General features: G+C 31.0%; 2 protein-coding genes across 2 annotated transcripts; one reads left to right on the forward strand and one right to left on the reverse strand.

The window, feature by feature from the left end:
• Nucleotides 1-322: 322 nt before the first annotated feature.
• LOC143079376 (vesicle-associated membrane protein-associated protein A-like) lies at nucleotides 323-17,487 on the reverse strand. Its single transcript, XM_076254661.1, has 7 exons — nucleotides 17,329-17,487; nucleotides 15,372-15,524; nucleotides 13,898-14,004; nucleotides 13,305-13,382; nucleotides 12,508-12,576; nucleotides 12,158-12,253; nucleotides 323-4,958 (listed from the first exon to the last, which is right to left on the reverse strand). Exons 1-7 carry the CDS (start codon nucleotides 17,378-17,380, stop codon nucleotides 4,779-4,781), a joined length of 735 nt encoding a protein of 244 aa, XP_076110776.1. The 5' UTR covers nucleotides 17,381-17,487; the 3' UTR covers nucleotides 323-4,778.
• A 265-nt stretch (nucleotides 17,488-17,752) lies between these two features.
• Nucleotides 17,753-26,705, forward strand: LOC143078565 (cilia- and flagella-associated protein 418-like). The gene is made up of 6 exons (XM_076253424.1): nucleotides 17,753-17,981; nucleotides 20,679-20,725; nucleotides 20,759-20,852; nucleotides 21,097-21,162; nucleotides 22,255-22,403; nucleotides 22,921-26,705. Exons 1-6 carry the CDS (start codon nucleotides 17,881-17,883, stop codon nucleotides 23,016-23,018), a joined length of 555 nt encoding a protein of 184 aa, XP_076109539.1. The 5' UTR covers nucleotides 17,753-17,880; the 3' UTR covers nucleotides 23,019-26,705.
• Nucleotides 26,706-27,115: the final 410 nt, after the last annotated feature.

Below are 27,115 nucleotides of genomic sequence, written 5' to 3' on the forward strand. Positions count from 1 at the left end.
TGACACCATTCTTTTTTTTTTTTTTTTTTTTTTTTTTTATAGATGTGATGATTATGTTACCCAGTAAATTATTTTTATTTCAGACAATAAACTAAGGCTTTCTTTGAAATCATTTTTGTGATGTGTTATGTAATGTGTTATTTTGGTATCATGAATGTCATCAGGGTATAATAGTGCATTATTTTCAATATTGATCAAACCTAAAATCAAAACAAAGTATGATTTATGAATTCAAATCAATATTTCTTTGTTTTTCAAAACAAAATTATTTACTTTTTCCTCTAATGTGTGAGTGAGCTTATGGCAATAAATACAACATCAGTATCATCATAAAAGTTTATTTTAACAAACTAAATGACTTGTACACTTTCATTTCAGGACTTTCTCCATTCTATTCTTCAATCATGTCCCATGAAAGTAACAAATGGTTGAAGCAGTAGAAATGATGGTTGTGTAACACCAGTTAGAAATGTTTACATCTATAATGTTACATACTGAATATACAACTGATTACTTGTATTACATTCAAAGCAGGTAGTTAGCACATAAATAAATTACATGATTTTACACTGAAAACCATTGAAGTATTCTCAATTGCAGATTAAATTGCACACATGTATATGACTGGAATAATTGGTCAGTAAAATTTTAACAGCAATGAAGCCATAATAAATAATTTTTAAATATCCCATGCCACCCTTGCTCTTAGTACCAGCACTTGATACACAACTTGGCTTTGTTATTTTGAAGTTTGCACATTGTCAGTTTTTAGAATTACATTCCAAATATAAGAAACGATGAACTAAATAAGATGTAAACCAAACTATCCAATAGTAATATTGAAATATGATGTGAAAAATGAAAACTACATATATACTAGTATAAAATATCAGTCTTTTTTAATCAACAAGTAGATGTCATTCGTCAATTATATATCCTTTTGGTCATTTGTGCCCTTTCCTTACACTAAGTTTAATAAAATATCATTGTTGTCTTGGAAAACTTTGTCTAATTTAACTTATACCTATTCATTTCATCCACCTTTTTTGGTGAAAAACTTTAAAGCAGTTTTGAAACATTTGTGCATACCTATTCCTCCTAGTAATGTCGATCAACTTCATCTCTTTTTTTATGTTTTCAGTGATGCACTCTTTTTTTAAAGATGGCAAAGTTGTATTGTAAGGAACAAATTTATTAAACCTTTTTAAATAGAAATTTTTGAACAAAATTATGGAAAGAATTTATATCTTCCAACTAAATGTTATTTATGTAAGTCATCATTAGATATTTCTATTCTCCCCACAGTTGTCACATATAAAAATGTACCAGTGTCAAAAAGGTCAGAAAAATATAATGAAAGAAAAGACTACTCCTGTTCCACAAGTGACAATCTTTTGTTACTCATGTTAAATTCTGCTGGTAATACAATGAAATTGGTGATAAAAGAAGATTGTTTAACATCTAACCTAAAGAAACTACTACAATAATACAATCTGAACATGGAAATTTGAACTTAAACATAAGACAAAGGACAGACAAGACCATGGCCATTCGATACACTGAAAATCAAAAAGATCACTCAATCATAACCAAAAATATATGTTGACTTGAGTTACTTGTGCAAAAGCAGGGAGATAAGAGAATTTAAACCAATGAAGAAGGGAGATAAGAGAATTTAAACCAATGAAGAAGAAACATAAGACAAGACAAAACCACATGTTGCTTACATCTACAAAGGTTTGAGAAAGTATAAATCCGCTAAGAACTAGAGTACGGCTCCTTCAATGTAATTTTCATTGTATAAAAGAACATACATAAAATATATACACCACTCATTTAATAATTCAAGTCAGGAGTTGTCAATACACAGCTACTGTTAAACATTTTTTTTCCACTTTCAATAGACTATTTTCATATTACCAACTTTTGACTGACTTTATAATTTTCCCATAGGTTACTATTTCTGTGGTAAGACCTCCTGGTACAACGTCAAGTAAGAGCCACAAAAATAAGTAAAATCAAAAATATAATGGGTGAAATTTGAGGGAAAATTTACTGTTTTCAGTTGAGTTTGTTGTGTAAAGAAAATATAAAGCAATTTAAAATTTTCATCCAAACATTTGTACAGATAGAAACCTTGATTTTACTTCTTCTAGTTGCTTTTACTTGACTTGGTACCAGGACAACTTACCAGAGTAGGAAACCTGTCAAAAAAATATAAATTGGAGTCAAAAGTCAGTAATATAAAAAAAAAGTCAACTAAGACAGGTGTCCAGCATTTCCCTATCTCTTCTCTGAAATATCAACCCAGAAATGTATTCTGTTAAGTTTATAAAGTTTATCAATCAGAAAGTCTTTCTGATAAATTATACATGTAGTTATGAAAATTTATAAAGTTATAAATGTTATATGATGAACTTATATCACTGGTAACCTAGAAAGCTTGTTAAAAGTATTCCAAAGAAATAGATTCAATTCCAACCAAGAGAAAACATTATTCAATTTCATAAGACAGTTATGCATTGGGTAGCAGGAAAATCATGAAAATGGAAGATATTGTATTTAATAACATCTTATCTAATAAATTATAAATATTATACATCAAACTGACACATGTTCTAGTATATTTAAGAAAGAAAAACTTGCATATTAAGTATCAACCAATACGTTACAAAACTTCTCTCCAAATTTCTTCTTTTCAATACAATATCAAAAGCTGTGATATGGTTGTGATGAAACTTATGTACAAGGGGACTTTATATTACTTTCTTACATCTGAAAATCCCTATATTTTGGCATCATTATCACAACCACTGTTTATGATTTCAAGTTTTATATGTCAGATAGCAGAAATGTATCGCATAGTTGTACAACATTTTATTGTTCCGTACTTTAAGGGTGTGAAAGTATAAATTTGTTTTCTTTTCATTTGGTGTCTTTCATAAATAAAACAAAAGAAATTATGAACCTTCAACTAGACTTCATAGAATCTAGTTTAAATAAGGCAAAACTTAAGAAAAGAAGTTAATTAAATAAACAGTCTAAACAAACAAAAAGAATAACAATGGAAAAAGTAATCATTTTCATAAAAAAAACTAAAACAAAACAAAATAGGACCATGGAAAACAAAACAGTGCATCAACTTAAATTTTGGTCTAAAAAATGAAATATACAACATTTGTACAAAGGCCTAAAAATGCACATGTGCATATGATAATCATTAAGTTTTCTTTCAAATATAGTCGTATAGTTCCTATAGACATTTCAACATTTCAGAAAATTTTATGGGTTTTGTGCAAAACCAGATTTGATCTGAATTAAAATATTGTGTAATTCAAAGCTAGCACCTTTATAGAATTTTTCGATAGAATATGTATAAAACTATTCCAGGAACTATATGCTTTATCAATACTTCTTTTAATAACTAAACTCCCAAAACATATGTGTTAAATGATAATACACCTTTCATATAATACACAAGTATGAACACATCTAATACACCATATAGTATTCTATCAATTTGATGAAAGTACATACAAGTATGAAATTATATCATTCAATAATGAATTATAACATGCATTACTTCTGATATTAAGAATGATTTTAGCATTCATTTATTGTTTAATGTTAGAAATATAATAAATACAATAAACTGCTGGTATTAGTCCCTTTTTTTGCATGCAGATAATTTTTTTTTTTTTGGATGTTAAGCACATATATATGTAGATTAAGTGCCTCAGCAATTTCAATTTAATTGACAAGAATTTATCATTTTATTATTGCTCATCTTCTATATGAGTTTTAAAAAATAAACATATTGCTGTCATTAGCTATATCCAGTATCTAAACAACAACAAAATCTTATTTTTACAAGGTGATTACAGAATCTCTACTATCATTTTCATCTCACTCACGACATATTCCTTAAAAGTGCTTGCTTTATAAATATGAAGTGCTATATGTCAACATCTTATATATCACCTTTACCTATCTTTCAATTTTGTTGGAAAACTGAACCAAATTTTGAATAAAAAAAATATGTGTTATTCACAAAAAAGGACAATTAATAATTCAAATATATTAATAAAACTTTAAAGAGCCTATGTTGCTCGCCTAGGTCTATTTTTAGCCATATTGATTGGCATGCAAAGTCAATGGTCACATTTTAAAACGATACCTTTATGAAGTTTGGCTAAAATTTACCCAGTAGTTTCAGAGGAGAAGTTGGACAACGATGACAGACTCCAAGTGATGAGAAAAAATTACTTGGCTCTTTGGGTAAGGTGAGCTAAAAATGTATAAATAACTAGAAGCAAAAATAAGGACCAAAATTCCAACCTTTTTATAGACGAGGTACTTTGAAGCTAAATAAGTCCTTAACCGACCTCTATAGTAATGAATAAGCTTCCTAATATGGTCTTGTTCGAATCAAACTCACTATTACACCAAATTACTTATCTTAAGGTGGTAGACCTAGGTTAAAGGAAATAACTCTTAAAATCATCAGTACGTTTGTGTCAACCATTTTCAAAAACACATTCTAAGCTTCTAGGTTACATAGATTATTTTCAATCTGTTTCAGGTAAATGCTTAAAATACATTGGTGAACTTGACTTTTACAAACGCTTGACTGATTTAAAGAGTTATCTCCCTTAACCCAGGTCTACCTCCTTAAATTTAAACATTGACAGTTACAAATTAAAATGTCTATTTCTTTAAAAGTTATTAAATTCCAGTCTTATATAGTCACTTTGTTGCATTCACATGTTCAGTTATAGTTATAACAGCATTTTTCCAAGAATAACTCCTATAATTAGTGCAGCAATAATAATAACTATATTAGGGAACGCTGTTATCTGACTCATTAAATCCTGTTTAGTTTCTGGTGTAGGTGTGTATGATGGTGTTGATGACACTGTTTCTTTAAGGGCTGTCTTTCTTAATCTTGCTTCACTGTCCTGAAAAAGAAAAATGTAATTTTATGAATTTGCATAAGTTTTTGCTGAAAGGTGATCAAAGGGTCAAATCCAGTTTTTTGGGATGCTTAATGGAACAAAATGAATTCCCTGTCCAGCTAGATCATGTGAAAACAAGTGAAACTGCGAGCTACTGCTCACTGATGATACCCCCGCCGCAAGTGGATAATATTAATAGTGTAAAAATATGCAAGTGTTCGGTAAACAGGAAGTTGTCGAGTGATGAATCTGAAAAGGCATCACACAATATAGCTGACTTATATAAATCCTGAAACCAAATTTCAGAAATCCTTGTATTGTAGTTCCTGAGAAAAATGTGACGAAAATTTTCAACTTGGCTATCATGTGTAAAATCATACAAGTGTTCGGTAAACAGGAAGTTGTCGAGTGATCAATCTGAAAACGCATCACACGGTATAGCTGACTTATATAAATCCTGAAACCAAATTTCAGAAATCCTTGTAATGTAGTTCCTGAGAAAAATGTGACGAAAATTTTCAACTTGGCTATCATGTGTAAAATCATACAAGTGTTCGGTAAACAGGAAGTTGTCGAGTGATCAATCTGAAAACGCATCACACTGTATAGCTGACTTAGATAAACCCTGAAACCAAATTTCAGAAATCCTTGTATTGTAGTTCCTGAGAAAAATGCGACGAAAAATATTCATGGGACGGACTGACGGAAGGACAGACAGAGGTAAAACAGTATACCCCCCTTTTTTAAAGCGGGGGTATAATAAAAGTTCAAACATTGGAATATTGCCCTGCATAAGCTAGGTAATTTTCCAAGTTAAAAAGGGGCATAATAGTAGAATTGTAAATTACTCACAACCAAACTTGAACTTGTGTGCATATTGATAAAAGAATATCTGAGATTCCATTTGTGATAAAATTTCATTTCTCACTATAACGTTTAACCTAGAAATTCCATGTTCTGTTAAAAAAGACAAACTTTTTAAGCAGCAAACAAATGTATACCCTCTTTTAGTGAAGACATATGGATAGTATGGGTATGTGTTTGCTATAAAATAGAAATTGGCCTTGGGTCACAGAAGATCTCTTGCATATAGTATTATACAGGGACATACTTTTCAAGTACAGTAAGTGACACTACCCAATTCATAATTAATCAGAGTTTTGTGGTACTAAGCATTGTGTATAAGTTTCATAACATTTGGTTGAGATAAATTAAGTTAGAAAACCGATCCAGAAAATTCAGCATTTTTTCCATTTTAAAAGGACATAACTCTAGAACGGTAAAAGTGACACCACCAAAATTCTAAATTATCTGCGTGTTGTGGTAATAAGCATTTTGTATCAGCTTCATAACATTTGGTTGAGGCAAATTCAGTTGGAGAACTGAAACAGAAAATTCAGCATTTTTTTTTTAAATCTAAACGGACGTAACTCTAGAACAGGTTAAATAAAGTGACACAACCAAAATTCAAACTTGATCTGTGTTTTGTGGTAATAAGCATTTTGTATCAGCTTCATAAAATTTGGTTGAATAAACTTTATTTTGAAATCGAAAGGTAAATTCAGTAATTTTTTAGTTTGAAAAGGGGCATTACTCGAGAACAGAAAAGGGGACACAAACAAAATTAAATCTTGATCTGTGTTTTGTTGTAATAAGCATTGTGTATAAGATTCATAACATTAAGGAGGCTCTAGGGTATAAAAATTTAAGAAAAAAAATAAACATTTGTTTTTCATTTCAAATTTTATTTGTTACCTTTTGTAGTTGTTACTTAATATATGGTACAAAAATCATTCAAAACAAACAATTCGTGTTGGCCCCAGATGACTTTTAAAATGTACAGTTCAATTTTCGCGAAAGCCATCCCAAACTCCAAACACCGAGTTTTTTGCTGGTGTGACACCAGGAAACTCCGACATCACTCCCTAAATTGTCGGAGAAATTTGGGAGTATTCCCTCCGACTTCCGCGTAAATCCGTTACCTTTTGTTTATTGTATTAGCGACATCTCTCCCAGTCTGGAGTGACGCGGTGTCACACCAGGTAATTAATTGCCCTAATCCTTCTGATCTATGCCGGCACTCGACAGTCAAGGTATGCGAGATTTCTAATGTAATTAAACAATTGTATTTCCTGTCTATTGATTATCAGGTTATATCTGATTGCTTGAAACAAATGAAAGATTAAAATAAAAGTCAAAACGTTGTTGTTAATTCTTTCAATTACACTGTACATTTAAATCAAGTTAAAAAAAAAACTATATTTGATTTTGACTTCCGTTTTTTATCAGTAAATAAATATTTGATTTACTAAAAGAGATATAATTGTGTAACAATAAACGGAGACTAACGTTGAATAAATTAGGACAGTTTAAAGAAAAATTACACGTCTCAAAGTTTTTTATACAAGTAAAAAAGAAAATATTCACTATCTGTTATGCTAATAAGTTTCCATTTCCATTTTACGATTACAAAATAAAAGTTTTAAAAAGCAAAAGATTGTTGTTAATGCTTTCAATTGCAGTCAAGTTTTATAAAAAAAAATCTATACTTGATTATGATCTCTTGTTCTTTTTATCGGTAATTTATATAACTTGCGAAAATAGACGGAAATTAACGCTGAAGTTATAAAATGTGAGAAAAAAAGAAAATTACGCGTCTTTAAACTTGTATATGCAAGATAAATACTATTCACAATTCGCTATGCTTAATAAGTCTACGGCATTTTCTGTTCACGATTTGTTAGCATTACTTTAGGATAAATAATACATTTCGGCTACAACAGGAATACTTCTATAGCTGCATCAAATCGTCGTTGCATAATATTGATTTACGCACAATGAATGTAAACTTTTGTGTTGTATTTAGAACAGTAATCTTTAAATATTTCTAAAGCAATAAATTGCCGTGGGAAGACGATACGCAAATCAGTGATCAACAGTGCGTGGTTGAACTTGAACTTGACTTCGCTCACAATATTGAATGCTAAAAATAGTGACATCAATTTTGTCCACGAGATTTTTATTTGGCGGGAAATAGTATCATGTAACAGTTAACTCAGGTGACCTTTCTGGATAACCGTGGGAAAATTCATTCAAGGTTTAAACTTGCTTTGTAATGATTGACATAAATTTGTGTGCGTTAAGATTGAGGATCTAGAAGGTCCTTTTACAATTGATTAACCGGATTCTAAATTATATTCCTTTTCTGAATAAACCAACATCAGCCTTTTATTTTTACGTTTCTCAGTCAACAGAGGACATAAAACCGGACATTATTTATACGTCTATAGTCAACACTATATATTAATGGTATATGAAAACAGGATGCATGTTCATGATGGGCGTTGGTAGAGACCTCTGTGAAAATTTGTCGATCGTTAAAATCCGATCTAATTTTTTTTTTACATATTTCTTTCTTGTAGAACACGATATAATTTCATTTTAATATTCTATTGTATAAATTGTTGAACTACTTCTTTTTATATTTCGCCGAGGAGTTTTAACGAGCAGTAAACTACGGATTGCGCCAATCCAATTTTATTTTAAATAATTAAAGATCAATAACAGATTAAAAACACATGATTTCTTTTCTCCATATAATTAAATAAGGTTGTGATTATTGTGTTGTGTCTTCTCAGTATTTATGAATATAGGGCTGCCACATTGCATACAAAACTATTTGTCACTTTACAGTTCTTTCAGTTAAAATTCAAATATTTCAAGTCGGAAATTTTATTCTACCGAGGTAGTGAAACATAATATTTTACATTTCAAAATAAATTGAAAGTAACAGAGTTCACTTGTTGATCTGATAAATTAACTCTTGGGTTTAATTTAGATTGGACAAATTACCGTAAAAACATCATTTTGTTTTAAGCCAGTTGATATTAATTTTATAATATTGAACTGCTCACTGAGTAGGTCATAAAAGGTTCTAATTGTGGTAAAATCGTCTTTGTTGAAAAAAACAAAAATTATGACCTGATCGGACTATAATGAAAATACAAAATAAGTGTTTTATTCGTATTTTTATACGTCTGTACGCTGTATGGCAGATTCCATATAAGAAAGTGAAACAACTCCCATAAGCATGTTAGGCAAAAATCATAAGGGATGAACTTCTGTTTTTGAATACATGCTTTACTAATAAAGATAAAGACAATTTGACCAACAAAAAAATTATGAGCATCATCCTTTTCAAATAAACGAAGCCTTAAATGTTATGTTTCTGACATAAGATTTGACAGACTTTATTTTTTCTGACATAAGATTTGACAGACTTTATTGTTTCTGACATAAGATTTGACAGACTTTATTATTTCTGACATAAGATTTGACAGACTTTATTATTTCTGACATAAGATTTGACAGACTTTATTTTTTCATACATAAGATTTGACAGACTTTATTTTTTCATACATAAGATTTGACAGACTTTATTTTTTCATACATAAGATTTGACAGACAAATTGAGTTTCTGACATAAGATTTTGACAGACTTGATTCTGACATAAGATTTTTCATACATAAGATATTTTGACAGACAATATATATTTGTTGTTTTTGACTGACATTGGAAATCAAATCCTAGTTGAAAGTCATTTTAAAACTCCTGGAAAATACTGCAGCCTAACATCTAACAAGATTTCACCTCAGGTCAAATAATTTTAACTGTTAGCACATTCAAATGTTTCAGACATAAGAAAACAAGTTTGACAGATCTTATGTAGGAAACATATAAGTTTAAACTTTTGCTTGAATAAAGTTAAATAAAAGAATCAACATGTGTTTTTTCTTATGCACAGCATGATTTACAGTTTTAACTGGCATAAATTGGAACCAACAATGATTTTGAAAGATTTTACAGCGATGTTCCTGACATAAGATTTATTGACAGACACTGAGCTATAAAGCAAGATATTTGAAAGTGAAAAAAAATATATATCACAGATGTTTTTGACTAAAAAAAGTAACAGATTTGGGAACAGGGATGTTTGAATAACCTGACTACACTTTTAAATACCAGTATACAAGTGTCAACATAAAGCATTGTGACACATGAACATTGTGTAAAAAAATGGGAGTTAATTCTGTCAATTTTTTTGCATTTTTTCAACTTGTTTTAATCATTTCTACTTTAAACAGAAACAATCATATCCAAAAATTATTTTTATAATTTCATCAAACATCATTATTCATCAAAACATTCACAGATTATGTTTCAAATAACAGTAATTATTATTTTTTTCTATTTATTCATTTTGACAGACATTTCCATTTCTTACATGGAATCTGCCGTATGTCATATGACAATGACATGGGCATATACATACAAGAACAATAATCTTATTTTAAATAGAAATGTCACACTTTTATCTGACAATGAAAGGACATTTAAATAACGTATTTTAAAGCACACAGGTACAATCAAGATCGATTAAATGTACAAAGGTAATAAATCTGGCTAATCCGATGATGTTGTCACGCGTCATTAATTTTCAGAACATCCGATGGGCAATAAACCAATTAACAGCCACGCGGTGTTGGGAGAGAATCTTTGGAGGAAATTGGGAGTATAATCCGTGATTCACGGTGTCACACCGCTACACTCGGAAATCGGTGATTAGAGTTCGCGATTACATACTCTCTGGGCGTACTGTATACATCATTGAAAAAGTTCTAAATTATCTCCCTTTGGTGGAAAAATGCCATTTTTTGGCTTTAAAATTGAAATATCTTTTTTAACTCATCTGTGACCTATATTTTTCAATATAATTTCCATATAAGCTGTACTTAAACTACTTTATTGTAAAATTTGAGCGATTTCTGTTATAAATTTTTTTTTTTTTTTTTCGATATTACCTTTATTTCTCCTATTTCTTCAACAGAAAAAAAACACCTTTACAAAAATGTATGCTTCTTTCGAAGGCAGATTGTGAGCGCAAATGAACGGTGACCCCACTTTTTTATTTTATTTTTCTATTAATTATAAGATAAAGTTCATTTATAGAGAAATCTTATATAAATGATTTTGACCCGCGAACCACCTTAAGTTGAGGCAACTTAAGTAAAAGAAAGGAAACCAAAAATTCAGCTATTTTTCTAGATCTTGAATGGTGAAAGTGATGCCACCAATATTCAAAATTAATCTGTTTTGTGATACTGTGCTTAGTCGTCTGACACATTATGGTGGGGGCATAAAAAGCCTGTTAAGGTATTTTAAAAGAACACCTGAAACGATAATTTTGTTCAAAGAAAGATAACTCAATCGTAATTTTCCCTAGTTCTAAATTAATATTTCAAGATCTGTATACATCCTTCTGACTTTATAACATACAAGTCTATTGTGATATGGTGCAAAGTTAAATTGTCTTGTGTGTGTGTGCGAGTATACTTTATTTTACCCTGCCCATTAATTTCAATGTTGACATTTTTAAACAATAGTTCAAGTAGCTGTTTAAAATATTGAATTGTAACCATGTAACTTTTCTCAAGCATAACTTCAATTATGTTTTAATTTTATTGTTATATTTTCATATGTATACAAATGCAAGTACAAATTTAACATGATTTGAAGCCAATGCTATAACTGCCTTAGTCCTTTCATGCTAATGTAAGCTCCTACCCAAGAAAGATTGAATTTTCTTATCATGCAAAAATTAATTTAATTACGCCCTCAAAATCATAGCTTAAACCCTGATTTTTTTGCAGCAATACACAAATGGACTGATAGAGAAAGTTTTTTTAAACTAACTACAAGCTTAAGAGGCACCTCCAAAAGTAGTTTCACAGATTTAAGACCAGTGATGCTGGTCAATTTTAAAACAACTTACAGTTGCATTAGCATCTCATTTTCCTCCTAAAATCCAAGTAGAAATGTACAGGGTGCAAATGAAAAGTGAAATATGCCAACAGACAGAACAAATACATGTAAAAAGGGCAAGCTTTTAAGTGTCTAGTAAAATTGGCATATCTATTAACTCCTATGGAAGTTAAACAATAGTTTAATGACTGCAGGGGTAGACAGATGTCAACATTGTGTACACAAATCCATACTATCACAGAAAAGAGTTACTTGATATGAATATGATGAACCTGAACTTTCTTTTGACAATGGTTTCTGTTAGCATTACAATAAGACTAGGGATAGGCCACTAGGTTTTCATTACAATACTACATTTCAATAATCACTCTATAAATACCTTTAATGATTTATTTTCATCCTGCAGTTTTTCTATTTCAGCTTGTAATCTTTGTTTATCTGATTCACCTTTTCTTCCCTCTGATTCAGGACTTGACTAAAAAACAAAGGATAACTTTAGTCTATTACTTGTTTAATTTTTAACATATCTTTAATAAAAAAATTAGTAAATATCATAAATTTATTATCTATTTTTAACCCCTCTATAACAATAATGAAATAAGTCCTCAACGTTTTAAGCAGGCCCTTGCTAAAAATCATTTTTTTCAATCATGATCTAATAAGGAGAGATAACTCAACAACTGTATATATTAATATTCAATATGAGGAATGAATTATACAACTTGATACCTTTATTGTTTGTGAGGTTTCTAACTGTACTTGTTTCACTGGTTTTATCTTTTCTGTTTCTTCCCTCGTCTACAACAAATACATAAAGTTTAAAAAATTATATCTTTTTTTCTATTGGCAGAAAGCTATAATAAGATCTCTATGGAATTCTGAGATCTATTTATATCACTAAGGTAATAAATATTCATGTAATTCTTTATTGATTTGTAAAATTAATCAGGTTAGGAAAGATCTCTTCTTCATGAATGATTAATTAAATAGCCTATTAAGGTAATTACCTGAAGATTGATAACTGTATTGCAGTAAAGTAGATCACCTTATTTCATGACATGAACGGTAGAAAAATTAGTCAATGGTACTACCAGTTATTTATTCCTTTTCAAAGTTGTTTTATTTATTTCTATGATTGTATGTGATTATATTTTGTATGCATTTACCTCTTATTTCACATGTGAATGTGACAGCGTGTTTTTAAATAAAGCATATTGCATTATATTGTATTTACTGGTCATCTTCACCAACAGTACAGTAAATTAAAGACTGACGTTTTCATTTAATAATGTTCTTATTGCTGTTTCAAAATTGAGAAACGGGGGGGGGGGGGGGGGGGGGGGTTGAGTGAGATGGGAGGAAGCAAAATTATGAATTGTGGGGGGGTTACATTTTCTTTAGGACTTCTTTAATCAATAGAAAATTTTATATTTTAAGGGGGGTTGGGATCTTTATAAAGTGCCTCCCATGCCCCTATATGTAATTTTGGAAAAGCCTTTTGGACATATATGAATTAGCTACATTACCTGATTATTATCATTAGGAATTTCAAACAAACATTTCAATTTTGAATCCATTAAACTTTCTGGTTTGGCTTCTTTCCACTGAAAAAGAATAAATAAATATCATTATTTTATAAAGCTTCATGCATTCAACATTTTAATGGCAGTTTAGTGTGACAATTGAAGTAAAAAAGTAAATTTTTGTATTCTGCAATATTTTTATAATGTTTCATCTTGCTGGTTAGAAATCTAATTCTTATATTACACAGCAATTACAATATTTAGTTTATTTATGAATGGAGAGAACAATTATTTTATTTGTACATCATGCACCTGTAGTGTCAACAAATGGTTTATCTACAATATCACTAGCAGGGACAGTGCTGGGTGTCATCAAGGTTGCATTTTGTTTTTTTATTTCATCTGGCAACAAAATACAGCTGCTGGTGATATTTCTGATGTTAAAATTCTCAGTCTTTTTTTACTGTAACGGTAACAATATAGATCTTCAAATTAGTTTTGTTTGTAGAAACTAGTGATAATGATGCTAGTACTGAATTTTTAAATATATAATCAGCCTCCTATTTCTGTTAACACGAGTAAAATTCAAAACATACCAATTGTTCCTGGCTTTCAATTGGGCCATCTGGAGCAAACATAGTCTGAACCATAAACTTGTGTTTATTTTTTTCCAATGGATCATAGTCAAAAGGTTGCAGCATTACTGAAATATATCGAAGTTATTAAGTACAACATACTTCAAATACAAACATGTTGTTAAATGTTACCCTTCTTCACAATTTACAGTCCATATTTTGAGAACCTCATTTTAATGATTATTCAAATATTGCATAGATTAAAAAAGTTCCCACGCATTTTAAATTTGCTTATTCAGAGAATAATTTAATAGAACATGTAGAATGAATGTCCACAATATCAGCGTACATACTTTTTAGGACAAAGATTACATTGTAGAAATCCTGTTATTGTTTAGTGTAGTCCTTATTATATATACATTATACATGTAAACAAGAAGATCATGATGTGGTATGAGTGCCAAATGCCAATGAGATAACTCTCCATACAAATCACAATCAACTTCATATTCAAATCATATGCATTGTTAAGGTACATAAATACAGCTACTGTCATGACTGTAATATCAAGTTAACCCTTTCAACGCTACACAAAAAAATAGAAAAATGGCTGCTGCTGCTGCATTTTTTTTGTGTTCATTCATTAGAACAGTATATTCCTTTTCAGACTGCTGTATCTTTTTTATTGTAAGAGATACAGAAAAAGTTACTGCATGAAAAATGCTCAGGAGAGTATGAACTGTAATGTTAGGCAGTTATTTCAGTAAAATTTTTATCAGGTTACCTGCATTTTCAGGTAATTAACAGGTAAAAGGTGTAATTTGTTACAATTGTGTTGAATTTTGAATAAAAACTACTTTTCGTCTTCATCTATTTTGTTTTTTTATCTGCCATATAATAAAGAAGACACCAATTGCTCGATTCCGTAGCGTATTGCACCATACATAACATATTATGTAATCATGGCACAAATCAGTGGCTCCGTCCTCAAAATTTTCAGTCAACCTCCGTTTTTCCCCTTTTTCTACGTCTCGTAATGATCGATCAAATCATATTTCCCACACGAATTGAATGTGATAAACACATTGAGATAACAAGAAACCTTTGAACTAATCCTCGTCATCAGTTTCGCCATAGAAATGCTGAAATATTTCCATATTTACAGCTTCGTTTCCGATTTCCGCCATTTGCATTTGTCAAAATATTTGTTTTTATTTTCCTTCAATTTTCCTTCTACTGCATGATTTTACAATAAAAATTGCCGGGATTTCAAGCGCAAATGAGACCTTGCATATCCTCAATTCATACAAGGAAAAATTAGAGAGGACCCGAATGAAAACCGAATGGTTTAAGAGTCCTTATGAAAAATCCGTTGTAATCGCGGCATATGCCGGACGGCGTATGTCATCGCGGCATATGCTGTGTATAGCGTTGAAAGGGTTAATATGATTAGCACCACACAGTTCAGATTGTTTAGGGTATATGTAGCTCTTACCCGATACATTAACACTTTGGTTTGGATCGATGATGCCACTGTTTGGTCTGACACAGTACCTCTTTGGTGCTGTGGTTTTTACTTTGAAACATACTTTCTGGTCTGAGGGGTTGGTCAATTTTAATTCTGATGTTACAACATCTGTGAATGGTCCTACAATAAAAGAAATGGGTTGAAAAAAGAGATAATGAAAACTTTATGTATGTGTGTTCAAGTGTAATTTATAATGTTGAACTTTTCAATGAGAACATTATTTTTTATTAACAATCATTAATGCAGTTTACAGTCATGAAAGTTTTACTTTGCAAAAAAGTAGTAATAGGGTCTCTTGCCATAAAATTATTGGGTAATCCAGTCAGAATATTTTTTTATTTTCATTAATCGGAAAATATAATAAATGTATAAATCATGTATTAATATTTTGAGACATATGTACATTAAGAAAGTGATGATGTACATGGTGTTGCATATTTTGATAGATCTAGAACACACCTGTGACAAAGTGAATCCCTGACTGATTTAAAGTACCTACGCCTAATTTTTAGTATTCATATTGTCATCTGATAAACATGATAAAGTCATACAGCTTATAAAGTGTAGTTTTCTCTGATTTTAATTTTTTTGTTTGAACCTGTATGGTTTCCTTACTTCAATCGTAAACTTCATGTGACATTACTATTGGTATTTTATGTACAGTTGCAACCTATTATTTTAAATGATTAAGTTTTATGGAAAAATTATTGCTTAAACTTGGGAATTTTACATTACATTCAAACAACCACCCAGTGTCAAGAGAGACTCCTGCAGAATACACCAGCATGACCAGTAGATGTTTTAATATAGTAAAGAGTCATCTTCTTGTCTTCTCTTAACTGGCCAAATATTATCAGTTCCCTGGAATTTCCTTCCTTCTCCCTTGTTAATGTTATTGTCAGCTGTTTTGAAAATGGCAGTATGGTCAGATCATGTATTTTTGAATGACATATTAATTCGCACTTTGCATATTTTTCAATTGAAATTGTGACGTAACATTGCATTCTTAATAGCACGAAAACCCTGGCATGAGACAAGGCTGTATTTAGGTTTAAGAAAAAGAGCCTAGAGGTAAAAATTTGAATGTTTTGAAACAGTTTCAATCAGTATACAGATTCTCACAAAATTTAGTAAAAGGACACACCACAGTGAAAATAAGGATAAACAGTTGTTGTACACTTTTGGGTTCGTGTTGCTTATATTCTTTAGTTTTCTATGTTGTGTCATGTGTTCTATTGTTTTTCTAATTGTCTTTCTTCATTTTTAGCCATGGCGTTGTCAGTTTATTTTTGATTTATGAGTTTGACTGTCCCTCTGGTATCTTTCGTCCCTCTTTTATTGCTATTTGACCGCCACTACTGGACATCACAAAAGTTCCAATAAATTTTGATGTCATAATAGAAATTATCAGAAGCTACGATGGAAAAGTGATAGTTGTATGCGGGACAGATTTCCAAATAGTGTTAAGGTTTGTTCTAAGGATGAGAGGGGGTAGGAGGGGTCCTGATCCCGAAATCCCGGGCTTAAAAACAAGAAATCCTGAGGTCCTGAAATTCGAAAAAAGAATTCCTGGATCCCAAAAGATAAATCCCGAAATCCCCAGCTTAAAAACACCCGATCCCGGAGTCCCGATAAAGGTCCTATCCCCCCTCAAGGATAGCATTGATCTTAACTCTCTTATTTTGATAATAAAAAAAGTTGTTGACAGGGTCATGATGGTTGAGACATATTTTAAGAACACAATCATTTTCAAGATAATTTTTTTATCGAGAATGCGTAAGATATTAATTGCTTTAGATTGGTATTAAGTTAATAAAACTATTAAATTTGTTGTATTGGATAGGGTGTCATCGCCACATCGGCCGGTTATTGGGTCATACAATTGTATTTTCATTATGAAGTCAGCGAACTGTTGAGCGATTACCTTTAAATTTTAGTTCAATGTCTGGGTCTAATCTCAGCACTTGCTTTGCCATAACGATTTGACTTTAAGGTGCAGAACTAAACAAATATATGCAATGAAATATAAAAGTCACATCTGCCAGACTGGTTTCGTGGTATACGCATGCGCTCATTACTCATTTGTAAAATATACAAAAATTACGAACAAAACGAATTTACAACCAGAATAAATAAATTAATAATCCAATGAATTATTCAATTCCTATATGTTTTATTTCTGAAAAAAATATTACTATTTAACAGTTTGTATAAATGAAAATATTACAATTTTAAAACTCAAGTGGATTTAAAAAGTTGTGACAACAGGTCGATTCCAGATAAAAAAAATCATGATTGTAAATCAAGTTCACCCTTATATTATCTGTTACCTTTTTTTTTAATTCTTTGAAGGTAAAAAGTCACAAAAGAAAGCTTAAATCAGTAAGCACAGGAAGTACAGAGAAAAATGTTTGGTAGTGACAGCTAAGCAGCACATTTTTCTTGTTCATCTTATTTTAATTTTCTAAAATATAAAATGGCTGATGATATAGATGATTTGTTAGATGAAGTAGAAACAAAATATTGCCCTAAAGATAGAAGAAAAGGCAAAGAGACATCAAGTAGTATAAAATCAAGGTTTGTTTGAATAAGTTTTAAAATAAACTACATGTAAAATCTGGATCATGTTTATAATAGGAACATGTTGTCAGGTTAAGTCTTTCACTCTTTGAGAAATATAAAAAGAGAGCAGTGTACAAAGAAATATGAAAGTAAATCATGTTATTAACCCTTTCACCGATTGCTGCCCAGACAGAAGCTACTCTGAGACGATGGCTTCCCTGGCTACTTTTACTCAAGTGGGAGATCTTCATAATAAATGTCAATAAAAACTTGTTTGTAGTTATTTGTGTATTTATTTCATTCACTAACACCATGTTCACAGTTTTGTTTATGTTTTGATAATTTTTTCTTCATAAAATATTCAAATTTTCAAATTTTCGGCATTATATAGGTGAAATTCTCAAAATTCTGCTCTTTGACCCCAAATCGTAATTTTTTCAACCAAAACGGCAAAATTTTGAAAAATTTTATGAGGCAGTACAAATTCCTCACACTGAACGATGTCCATTCCAAGTGTTTTGTACATAAAACGACATTTTATGTCAAAAAAGTATACTAGTTTGGCTTCAATTCTTCCATATTCTTTCAAAAAAAATGTTCCCTCATTTCAAATTCTCGTAAATTCCGTAAATTTCCTCTGATTTTGACACGGTTTTCAACAAACGGAAGCGCCATGTTTACACTTTCATCCGGGTATTCATCAAAGAAAGATAACTCATGTTTCCACTGTTTTGAGCGGGAAATATAAAAGATGTATTCTGATCCCGGTAAAACGGGACTCGTCGTCAGCTGTCTGAAGCGTGAATCCCGGTAAACCGGGACTCATCGGCGAAAGGGTTAATATTAAAATAAAAGACAAGTTAAAAGAGCAACGGGCGTATTATGCGCTAAAGCGCAGCCCTTTATTTAATTGATGAAATATCATTAAATAACGGCATTTGGTTTCAAAATAAAAGTTTTATTGGAGATTAAGACAAAATTGGACAGTAACTTGTATCTTTTACAAGATTTGAATTTGTAATACTCAGTCTAAGACATGTAGTTTTGGAGCACATTTTACAGTGTACGGTTCATCAGTTTGGAATGAGATGTACCCATCAGCATTAGAATTGTCCGAACCCTTCGATATCGTTGATAATATGCAGAGGCGATGTGGTCGACAGACTACCGGAGCCAATCACCCTGCAAAAACTCCAAAACAGTATTGGAAAGTCTCATCATTTTTTGCGTTCATAGACCATATGATAAGGGAACTGGAGAGTGGAGTTGCGTCTAGTATTATCAGAAAATCGCTTCTTTGCGCTGTATCTGCTTCATCATGTTGTAGGAAATATAACAAATGATCAAATCTCAACATTGTCTGAGACATACGAAACTGACCTGGCATATAATTTTGAGGAATTCAATTGGGAGGTGGCTCGATGCCGAAAACGTACGCTGGTTTATAACGTCTCGCGAGTGCTGCCATGGAGATCTATCAGTGTACTACGTTTGTTGAAAACAAATGTACGATCAACAATGAATAAAGACAGTTACTAGCATTACTGCATATTCATCATGATTTCAGTGTGAATATTGACAAAGTAATAGAGAGTTTGTTTCTGCCTAGACCCGAAGAGCAGATTTTGGACAATTTTGAGTAAATTCTGTATCACAAATATGTGTTGTTTATGTATTACTCAATTCAGAAGATTTATTAATAGTTTTACATTCATAATTTTTTTATAATTCTTATGCTCCTCTTTTAACCGTCCTATGACCGAACACTGAAAAAAACATTTTTCTACATTAAAAGGGTCCCAAAATAATTTTTTAGCTCATCTGGCCCAAAACTACTTGGCCAAATTAATCCAAACTTGGCAAAAATCATCTTTGGGGTATCATGTTTAAAAAATGTGTCTGGTGACCCGGCCACCCAAGCAAAATGGCCGCCTCGGCTAAAAATAGAACATAGGGGTAAAATGCAGTTTTTGGCTTATAACTCAAAAACCAAAGCATTTAGACATGTTAGAGCAAATCTGACATGGAGTAAAATTGTTAATCAGGTCAAGATCTATCTGCCCTGAAATTTTCAGATGAATCGGACAACCTGTTGTTGGTTTGCTGCCCCTGAATTGGTAATTTTAAGGAAAGTTTGCTGTTTTTGGCTATTATCTTGAATATTATTATACATGTTATAGATAGAGATAATTTGTAAACAGCAATAATGTTCAACAAAGTAAGATTTACAAATAAGTTTACATGATCGAAATGGTCAATTGACCCCCTAAGGAGTTATTGTCCTTTATAGTCAATTTTTAACAATTTTCATAAAATTTGTAAATTTTTACTAACATTTTCCACTGAAACTACTGGGCCAAGTTCATTATAGATAGATATAATTGTAAGCAGCAAGAATGTTCAGTAAAGTAAGATCTTCAAACACATCACCATCACCAAAACACAATTTTGTCATGAGTCCATCTGCTTCCTTTGTTTAATATTCACATAGACCAAGGTGAGCAACACAGGCTCTTTAGAGCCTCTAGTTTATGTTTTATGTTTATGAGATAGCAGACTTGGTTCACACAAATGTGCAGCATAAAAATAAGGAGATGTGGTATGATGGCCAGTGAGACAACTACCCAGTAATAGTTCTGATTTAGATTATGTTGAATACAATACAACAGGAAAATGAATGATATCTGTTATGTTTTAAAATGTTCACTGCAGTCATAATGCATCCTTCAAAAGGAAATATTACCATGAACTGATTAACTGTAAATACAGCTAAGTTTGAATGTTGTCATTAGTGGAAGATGCAATTATTACTTCTTTTATATTACAGCCAGATGTTAAACCAATTAAATCAAATGGTTATGATGCCAGAACAGAGACAGCTAGGAAGTGAGTATGATATCACTTGGTCTATGTAACAGAAAATGGTCATGTATATAAAGGAATGCTTGACATACTTTTATAGCTTATCTGTCTAAAAACAGCTTTTTTGTCAAAGAAGATAATTATTTTTGTTTTGTTTGGGATAACCTACTTCTCACATGCTTTCATAGTTAAATCATTTAAATTTATATTGACACAAAATCCTTATTTTTGTATGTCATTAAAATATGTTTAAAATGTTGTTTTTCAGATGTTATCCAATATATGTAGGTGGTGCCAACTGTTCTTGTGGTATGGGAACATCCATGAGTCAAAAGTAAGTATACCATTACATTATTTAAAAGCATTGTAGATTAACTAATAAGGGGAGATAACTCAGTATTTTTTAACCAATTATTTCAACTTTCTTGATTTACAAACATACATTAAAAGAAAGACAACAAGACTGACATAACTTTTGAAAAGAACAAATTCTATTATTTATCTGGAATATTGAGATTTTCTACAGAAATTATGCACAATACCATTCAGACTCCAAAACATAAGAATCTCCACAGAGTTTTACCCTAGAACAGTCAAAATCTTTTCAGACTACTTGTCCGAAGACCAATATTTTGGCATTTTTATGCCCCACTTACGATAGTAGAGGGGCATTATGTTTTCTGGTCTGTGCCTCCGTTCGTCCGTCCGTCTGTGCCTCTGTTCGTTCGTCCGTCCGGTTAAAGTTTTTGATCAAGGTAGTTTTTGAAGAAGTCGGAAGTCCAATCAACTTGAAACTTAGTACACATGTTCCCCATGATATGATCTTTCTAATTTTAATGCCAAATTATAGTTTTGGCCCCAATTTCATGGTCCACTGAACATAGAAAATGATAGTGCGAAGTTCAGGTTAAAGTTTTTGGTCAAGGTAGTTTTTGATGAAGTTAAAGTTACATCAACTTGAAACTTAGTACACATGTTCCCTATGATATGATCTTTCTAATAATTATTCCAAATTAAAGTTTTGACCCTAATTTCACAGTCTACTGAACATAGAAAATGATAGTGCGAGTGGGGCATCCATGTACTATGGACACATTCTTGTTCTTATGTGACTCAACAGAGTTTTGCAAAAACTCACTAGTCCGAATCAAGTTTAACTGAGGCATCGGACTAGTGGCTAACAGTGAAGACTGTTAAGAATTTATCTGACTTTACTAACACTACTGATTTAAAATTATGTCTATTAGGTCTTTCAAGAAACACATAAATATAATTAATTATCAATGCTTTGCTTGGATAATTGAATTTACTTTGCATACATTTTTTTTAAGAAGTTTGTCTATGTTAATCAAATATTCTTTTAACAATTTAATGAACCTGTGATCAATTGAGATGTTTATTACCATAACTTTTTATTCAATTATAGAACCTGTGATAAAATGAGATGTACATCCTGTGATTTTAAAGTAGTCAGTTTTGATAACTTTGAGTGGACCACAGATACAGACTATTTATTTCTGAGGAATCATGCTCCAGATTTCCAAAAGTTAAAGTCAAATTTAAATTCTAGAAAAGGTAAGTGAATACATAATCTAATTGAGATACAGATCATATGTCTATGCTTCGCTTATTAGGAAGAAATACATAATTTATTGCTATTACATATGGAAAAAGGGAGTTGTCAGGTATACTTCAATCTGACAGCAACCCAATGACAAAGACGATCATAAAACATCTGTTAAATTAAAAATAAATATAAATACCGAATGAAACAAAACCACACAATAGACTCTGCCATGATGGAACCATACATAGTCATGGTAAACAATATAGGATGTCTCAGAAGATTTTAACAATGACTAATGAGACATCAGAAGATTGTGTAATAACTAAAAGATTGAATTAGTGAACAATATATTCTTCAATATAAACTAATGTGGTGTTGCTGTCTTTATAGCACTGCTTCATTAGCCTACTGGCAACTGACATAATTTTATGAAATTTAACATTTTGAAACTTAATATAACTTCTGTACAAGTACAAATAGTTTTAATATATCACTAACAGTAAGTTTGACTTCTTCTACTTTCAGGATACAGAGCTTATTGTTGTCAGTGTTCATTCAGATCTATAAAAGAATTGACACAACTAAAAGATCCACAACTTAAATGGGTGTGTGGAAAACATTGATGAGACTTAGATCTAGATCTGATTCATGAACCATCTTTATTTCTACAAACATGTTTTCTGTCATGTGATCACTTCTGTTTTATTGGGAGATCAACCCACAAATGTCATAATTTATATAATACATTGTACTTCAAAATGTGTTCAAAAGATTGGAAAGTATTTTTATGTATGATTATACACAACTGTTTAACTGTCTCCTCACTTGTAGATTAGCATAATCTTACATTGTCACAAAAATGGCTGACAAGAAGCTTACATTGGTCACTTTGCATTTGGCTGCTAATTTGTTTGATGAAGTTCAACTACAGAAAAATATATAATCCAGGTTTTAATTTACTACAATAGATTTTTGTCAAAGATTTTCTATATATGACATATTTTTGTTTTGATGTCAAATAATTTATACTGTTAAATCAGTTTCACCAACCATTGTATATGTTCTCTCTCTCTCTCAGTTAATTTTTAGGCTGTAACATTTTTCTTTCTTTTTCACTGATGTGCCTTTTCATAATGCTGGGAAAATAGTTTGTATGTCTTCACGATAGTTGACATTAAATGATATGTGTAATGGGACCACAAATATTTAAAAGTTAAAGCTCATGATTTGTGTCATATTTTATGTTGGGTTATTCCAGTTTCATATTCTTTATTTATTTTCTATTTTATTTAGTTCTTGCCACAATATAACAGAAGTCATATAAACAATAGATTTAATTTTAAGATTTTGTCAAGTGAATTGTAAGAATGGGCTTTGAAAAATATTTAACAGAAGTTCCTTGAATTGATATTGTGGTTAGCATATGATATACATGTATCAATCTTACAGTAATGGGTCCAACATTGTCCATACATTGAAACTTTTCTATATAATATATTTGTTCGTTATTCCATAAAAATAGAAATTTGAACTGAATTTATAGACTTTTTTATTGGGTTTTTTAGGTTTGTGCAATCTATATTGATGTAGGATTTACTGATTTACTCCGCTAACATACTAGTCATATTTATCTATAACTTATATAATAGCTTGTAAACTGGTGAATAGGGAACTGTTAAAAAAAGTAACACTGATAATCATAACAAATATTGTATCCCCACCAATTAAAAGTCATTTCAAAACCAAAATTGCTCATTTAAAAAGCATCCGTTAAACTATGATATTTGCAATATACATTCAAATGTATATCATATTGTTTTCTCATTTATCGAGAGAATTGCATTAGAAGTGTTCTACACTGACACTAACAGCCAGTTGAAAAATATATTGAAGTTAATACCCGAGGAATTTATTTTGATAGCAACACCAATTTTACACAAAACTATAGCCTTATGTTCTCAATGCTTGATATACTAGGAAAGAATTATCTACATTCTATGGCTATTTTTTTTTTAAGTTATCTTAATTTTTTCTATTATTTCTATTTACCAGATTATTTTGAAGAACTTATCAGTTACGTCTTCACAGAGAATGGGCAGATCATTTAAGACTTGCATTTCTTAGTGTTTGCAAGGGAGATAATATTGTGTTTAACTTATGATAAGTGTGATTTCAACACTAAAATATATCTGACTAAATCTTTCTTTTAAAATAGCCTTTAAAATTCCAAAGAAAGTCTCAAGATGATTTTGAAGTGCAATAGAAACTACATAATTTCAATATTGTATACAGTTTTTATACGACCGCAAATTTTGAAAAAATTTTCGTCGTATATTGCTATCACGTTGGCGTCGGCGTCGTCGTCGTCGGCGTCGTCGTCGTCGTCGTCGTCGTCGTCGTCCGGCGTCCGAATACTTTTAGTTTTCGCACTCTAACTTTAGTAAAAGTGAATAGAAATCTATGAAATTTTAACACAAGGTTTATGACCATAAAAGGAAGGTTGGTATTGATTTTGGGAGTTTTGGTCCCCACATTTTAGGAATAAGGGGCCAAAAAGGGCCCAAATAAGCATTTTCTTGGTTTTCGCACCATTACTTTAGTTTAAGTTAATAGAAATCTATGAAATTTTGACACAAGGTTTATGACCACAAAAGAAAGATTGGGATTGATTTTGGGAGTTTTGGTTTCAATAGTTTAGGAATAAGGGGCCAATAAAGGGCCCAAATAAGCATTTTTCTTGGTTTTTGCACAATAACCTTAGGTTAAGTAAATGGAAATCTATGAAATTTAAACACAATGTTTATGACCACAAAAGGAAGGTTGGTATTGATTTTGGGAGTTTAGGACCCAACAGATTAGGAATTAGGGGCCAAAAAGGGACCCAAATAAGCATTTTTCTTGGTTTTCGCACTATAATGTTAGTATAAGTAAATACAAATCTATGAAATTTAAACACAAGGCTTATGACCATAAAAGGAAGGTTGGTATTGATTTTGGGAGTTTTGGTCCCAACAGTTTAGGAAAAAGGGGCCCAAAGGGTCCAAAATTAAACTTTGTTTGATTTCATCAAAATTGAATAATTGGGGTTCTTTGATATGCCGAATCTAACTGTATATGTAGATTCTCAACTTTTGGTCCCGTTTTCAAATTGGTCTACATTAAGGTCCAAAGGGTCCAAAATTAAACTTAGTTTGATTTTGACAAAAAATGAATCGGTTGGGTTCTTTGATATGTTGAATCTAAAAATGTACTTAGATTCTTGATTATTGAAGTTTTTTTGGTCCAGTTTTCAAATTGGTCTACATTAAGGTCCAAAGGGTCCAAAATTAAACTTTGTTTGATTTCATCAAAAATTGAATCCTTGGGGTTCTTTGATATGCCAAATCTAACTGTGTATGCAGATTCTTCATTTTTGGTCCTGTTTTCAAATTTCAAATTCTACATTAAAGTCCAAAGGGTCCAAAATTAAACTAAGTTTGATTTTAACAAAAATTGAATTCTTGGGCCTCTTTGATATGCTGAATCTAAACATGTACTTAGATTTTTGATTATGGGCCCAGTTTTCAAGTTGGTCCAAATCAGGATCTAAAATTATTATATTAAGTATTGTGCAATAGCAAGTCTTTTCAATTGCACAGTATTGTGCAATGGCAAGAAATATCTAATTGCACAATATTGTGAAATAGCAAATTTTTTTTAAATTAGAGTTATCTTTCTTTGTCCAGAATAGTAAGCAAGAAATATCCTATTTGTGCAATAGCAAGAATTTTTTTGAATTGGAGTTATCTTTCTTTGTCCAGAATCAACTTAAATCTTTGTTATATACAATATACAATGTATATACACTTTTTACTACCAACTGATAAATTTAAATAATCTTTACCATTCAGTGATAACAAGCAGTTTTTTTACATCTTAATATTTTATGATGTATTTAAATGAGTAGTTATTGTTGCAAACTCCATTAGAAATTTGAATTGATATCAGTTTTGAAAAAGGGAAACGGGGATGTGAAAAAAAAGGGGGGGGGTTAAATTTTTCTCATTTCAGATTTCATAAATAAAAAGAAAATTTCTTCAAACATTTTTTTGAGAGGATTAATATTCAACAGCATAGTGATTTGCTCAAAGGCAAAAAAAACCTTTTAAGTTCATTAGACCACATTCATTCTGTGTCAGAAACCTATGCTGTGTCAACTATTTAATTTTAGATTTAAAAAGTTTGAAGAAGAAATCTTTAATTGATTTGTAAAATCTTGGCATTTGTTTTGTGTAAAAAAAACCCATGTAATGTCAAAAATTTGATCACAATCCAAATTCAGAGCTGTATCATGCTTGAATGTTTTGTCCATACTTGCCCCAACTGTTCAGGGTTCGACCTCTGCGGTCGTATAAAGCTGCGCCCTGCGGAGCACCTGGTTGTATGTTTGCATTTTCAACATTTCTATAGAAAGCCATTAGAAAAACAGAATTTAAACAGATACTGGCAGTATTTTATCATATTAAAGTGTTATATGGTCCTTGTAAGTGAAGCATGGACAAAGGATCTATATTTCAGTTGAATTGGTATTAATATGACAAGGTTGTACGGTATCAAATTAACATTCCCAAAGTGTGAAACAATTGTCGTCAGATTTAATTAAAATAGTAAGTGCTGGATGCATAGTAAGTGCTAGGTTGTTGCTTTGATAGAAATTATTCAGAAAATTAATATATAACCG

This window comes from Mytilus galloprovincialis, chromosome 6 (genome assembly GCF_965363235.1).
Source record: "Mytilus galloprovincialis chromosome 6, xbMytGall1.hap1.1, whole genome shotgun sequence".
Taxonomy (NCBI): domain Eukaryota; kingdom Metazoa; phylum Mollusca; class Bivalvia; order Mytilida; family Mytilidae; genus Mytilus; species Mytilus galloprovincialis.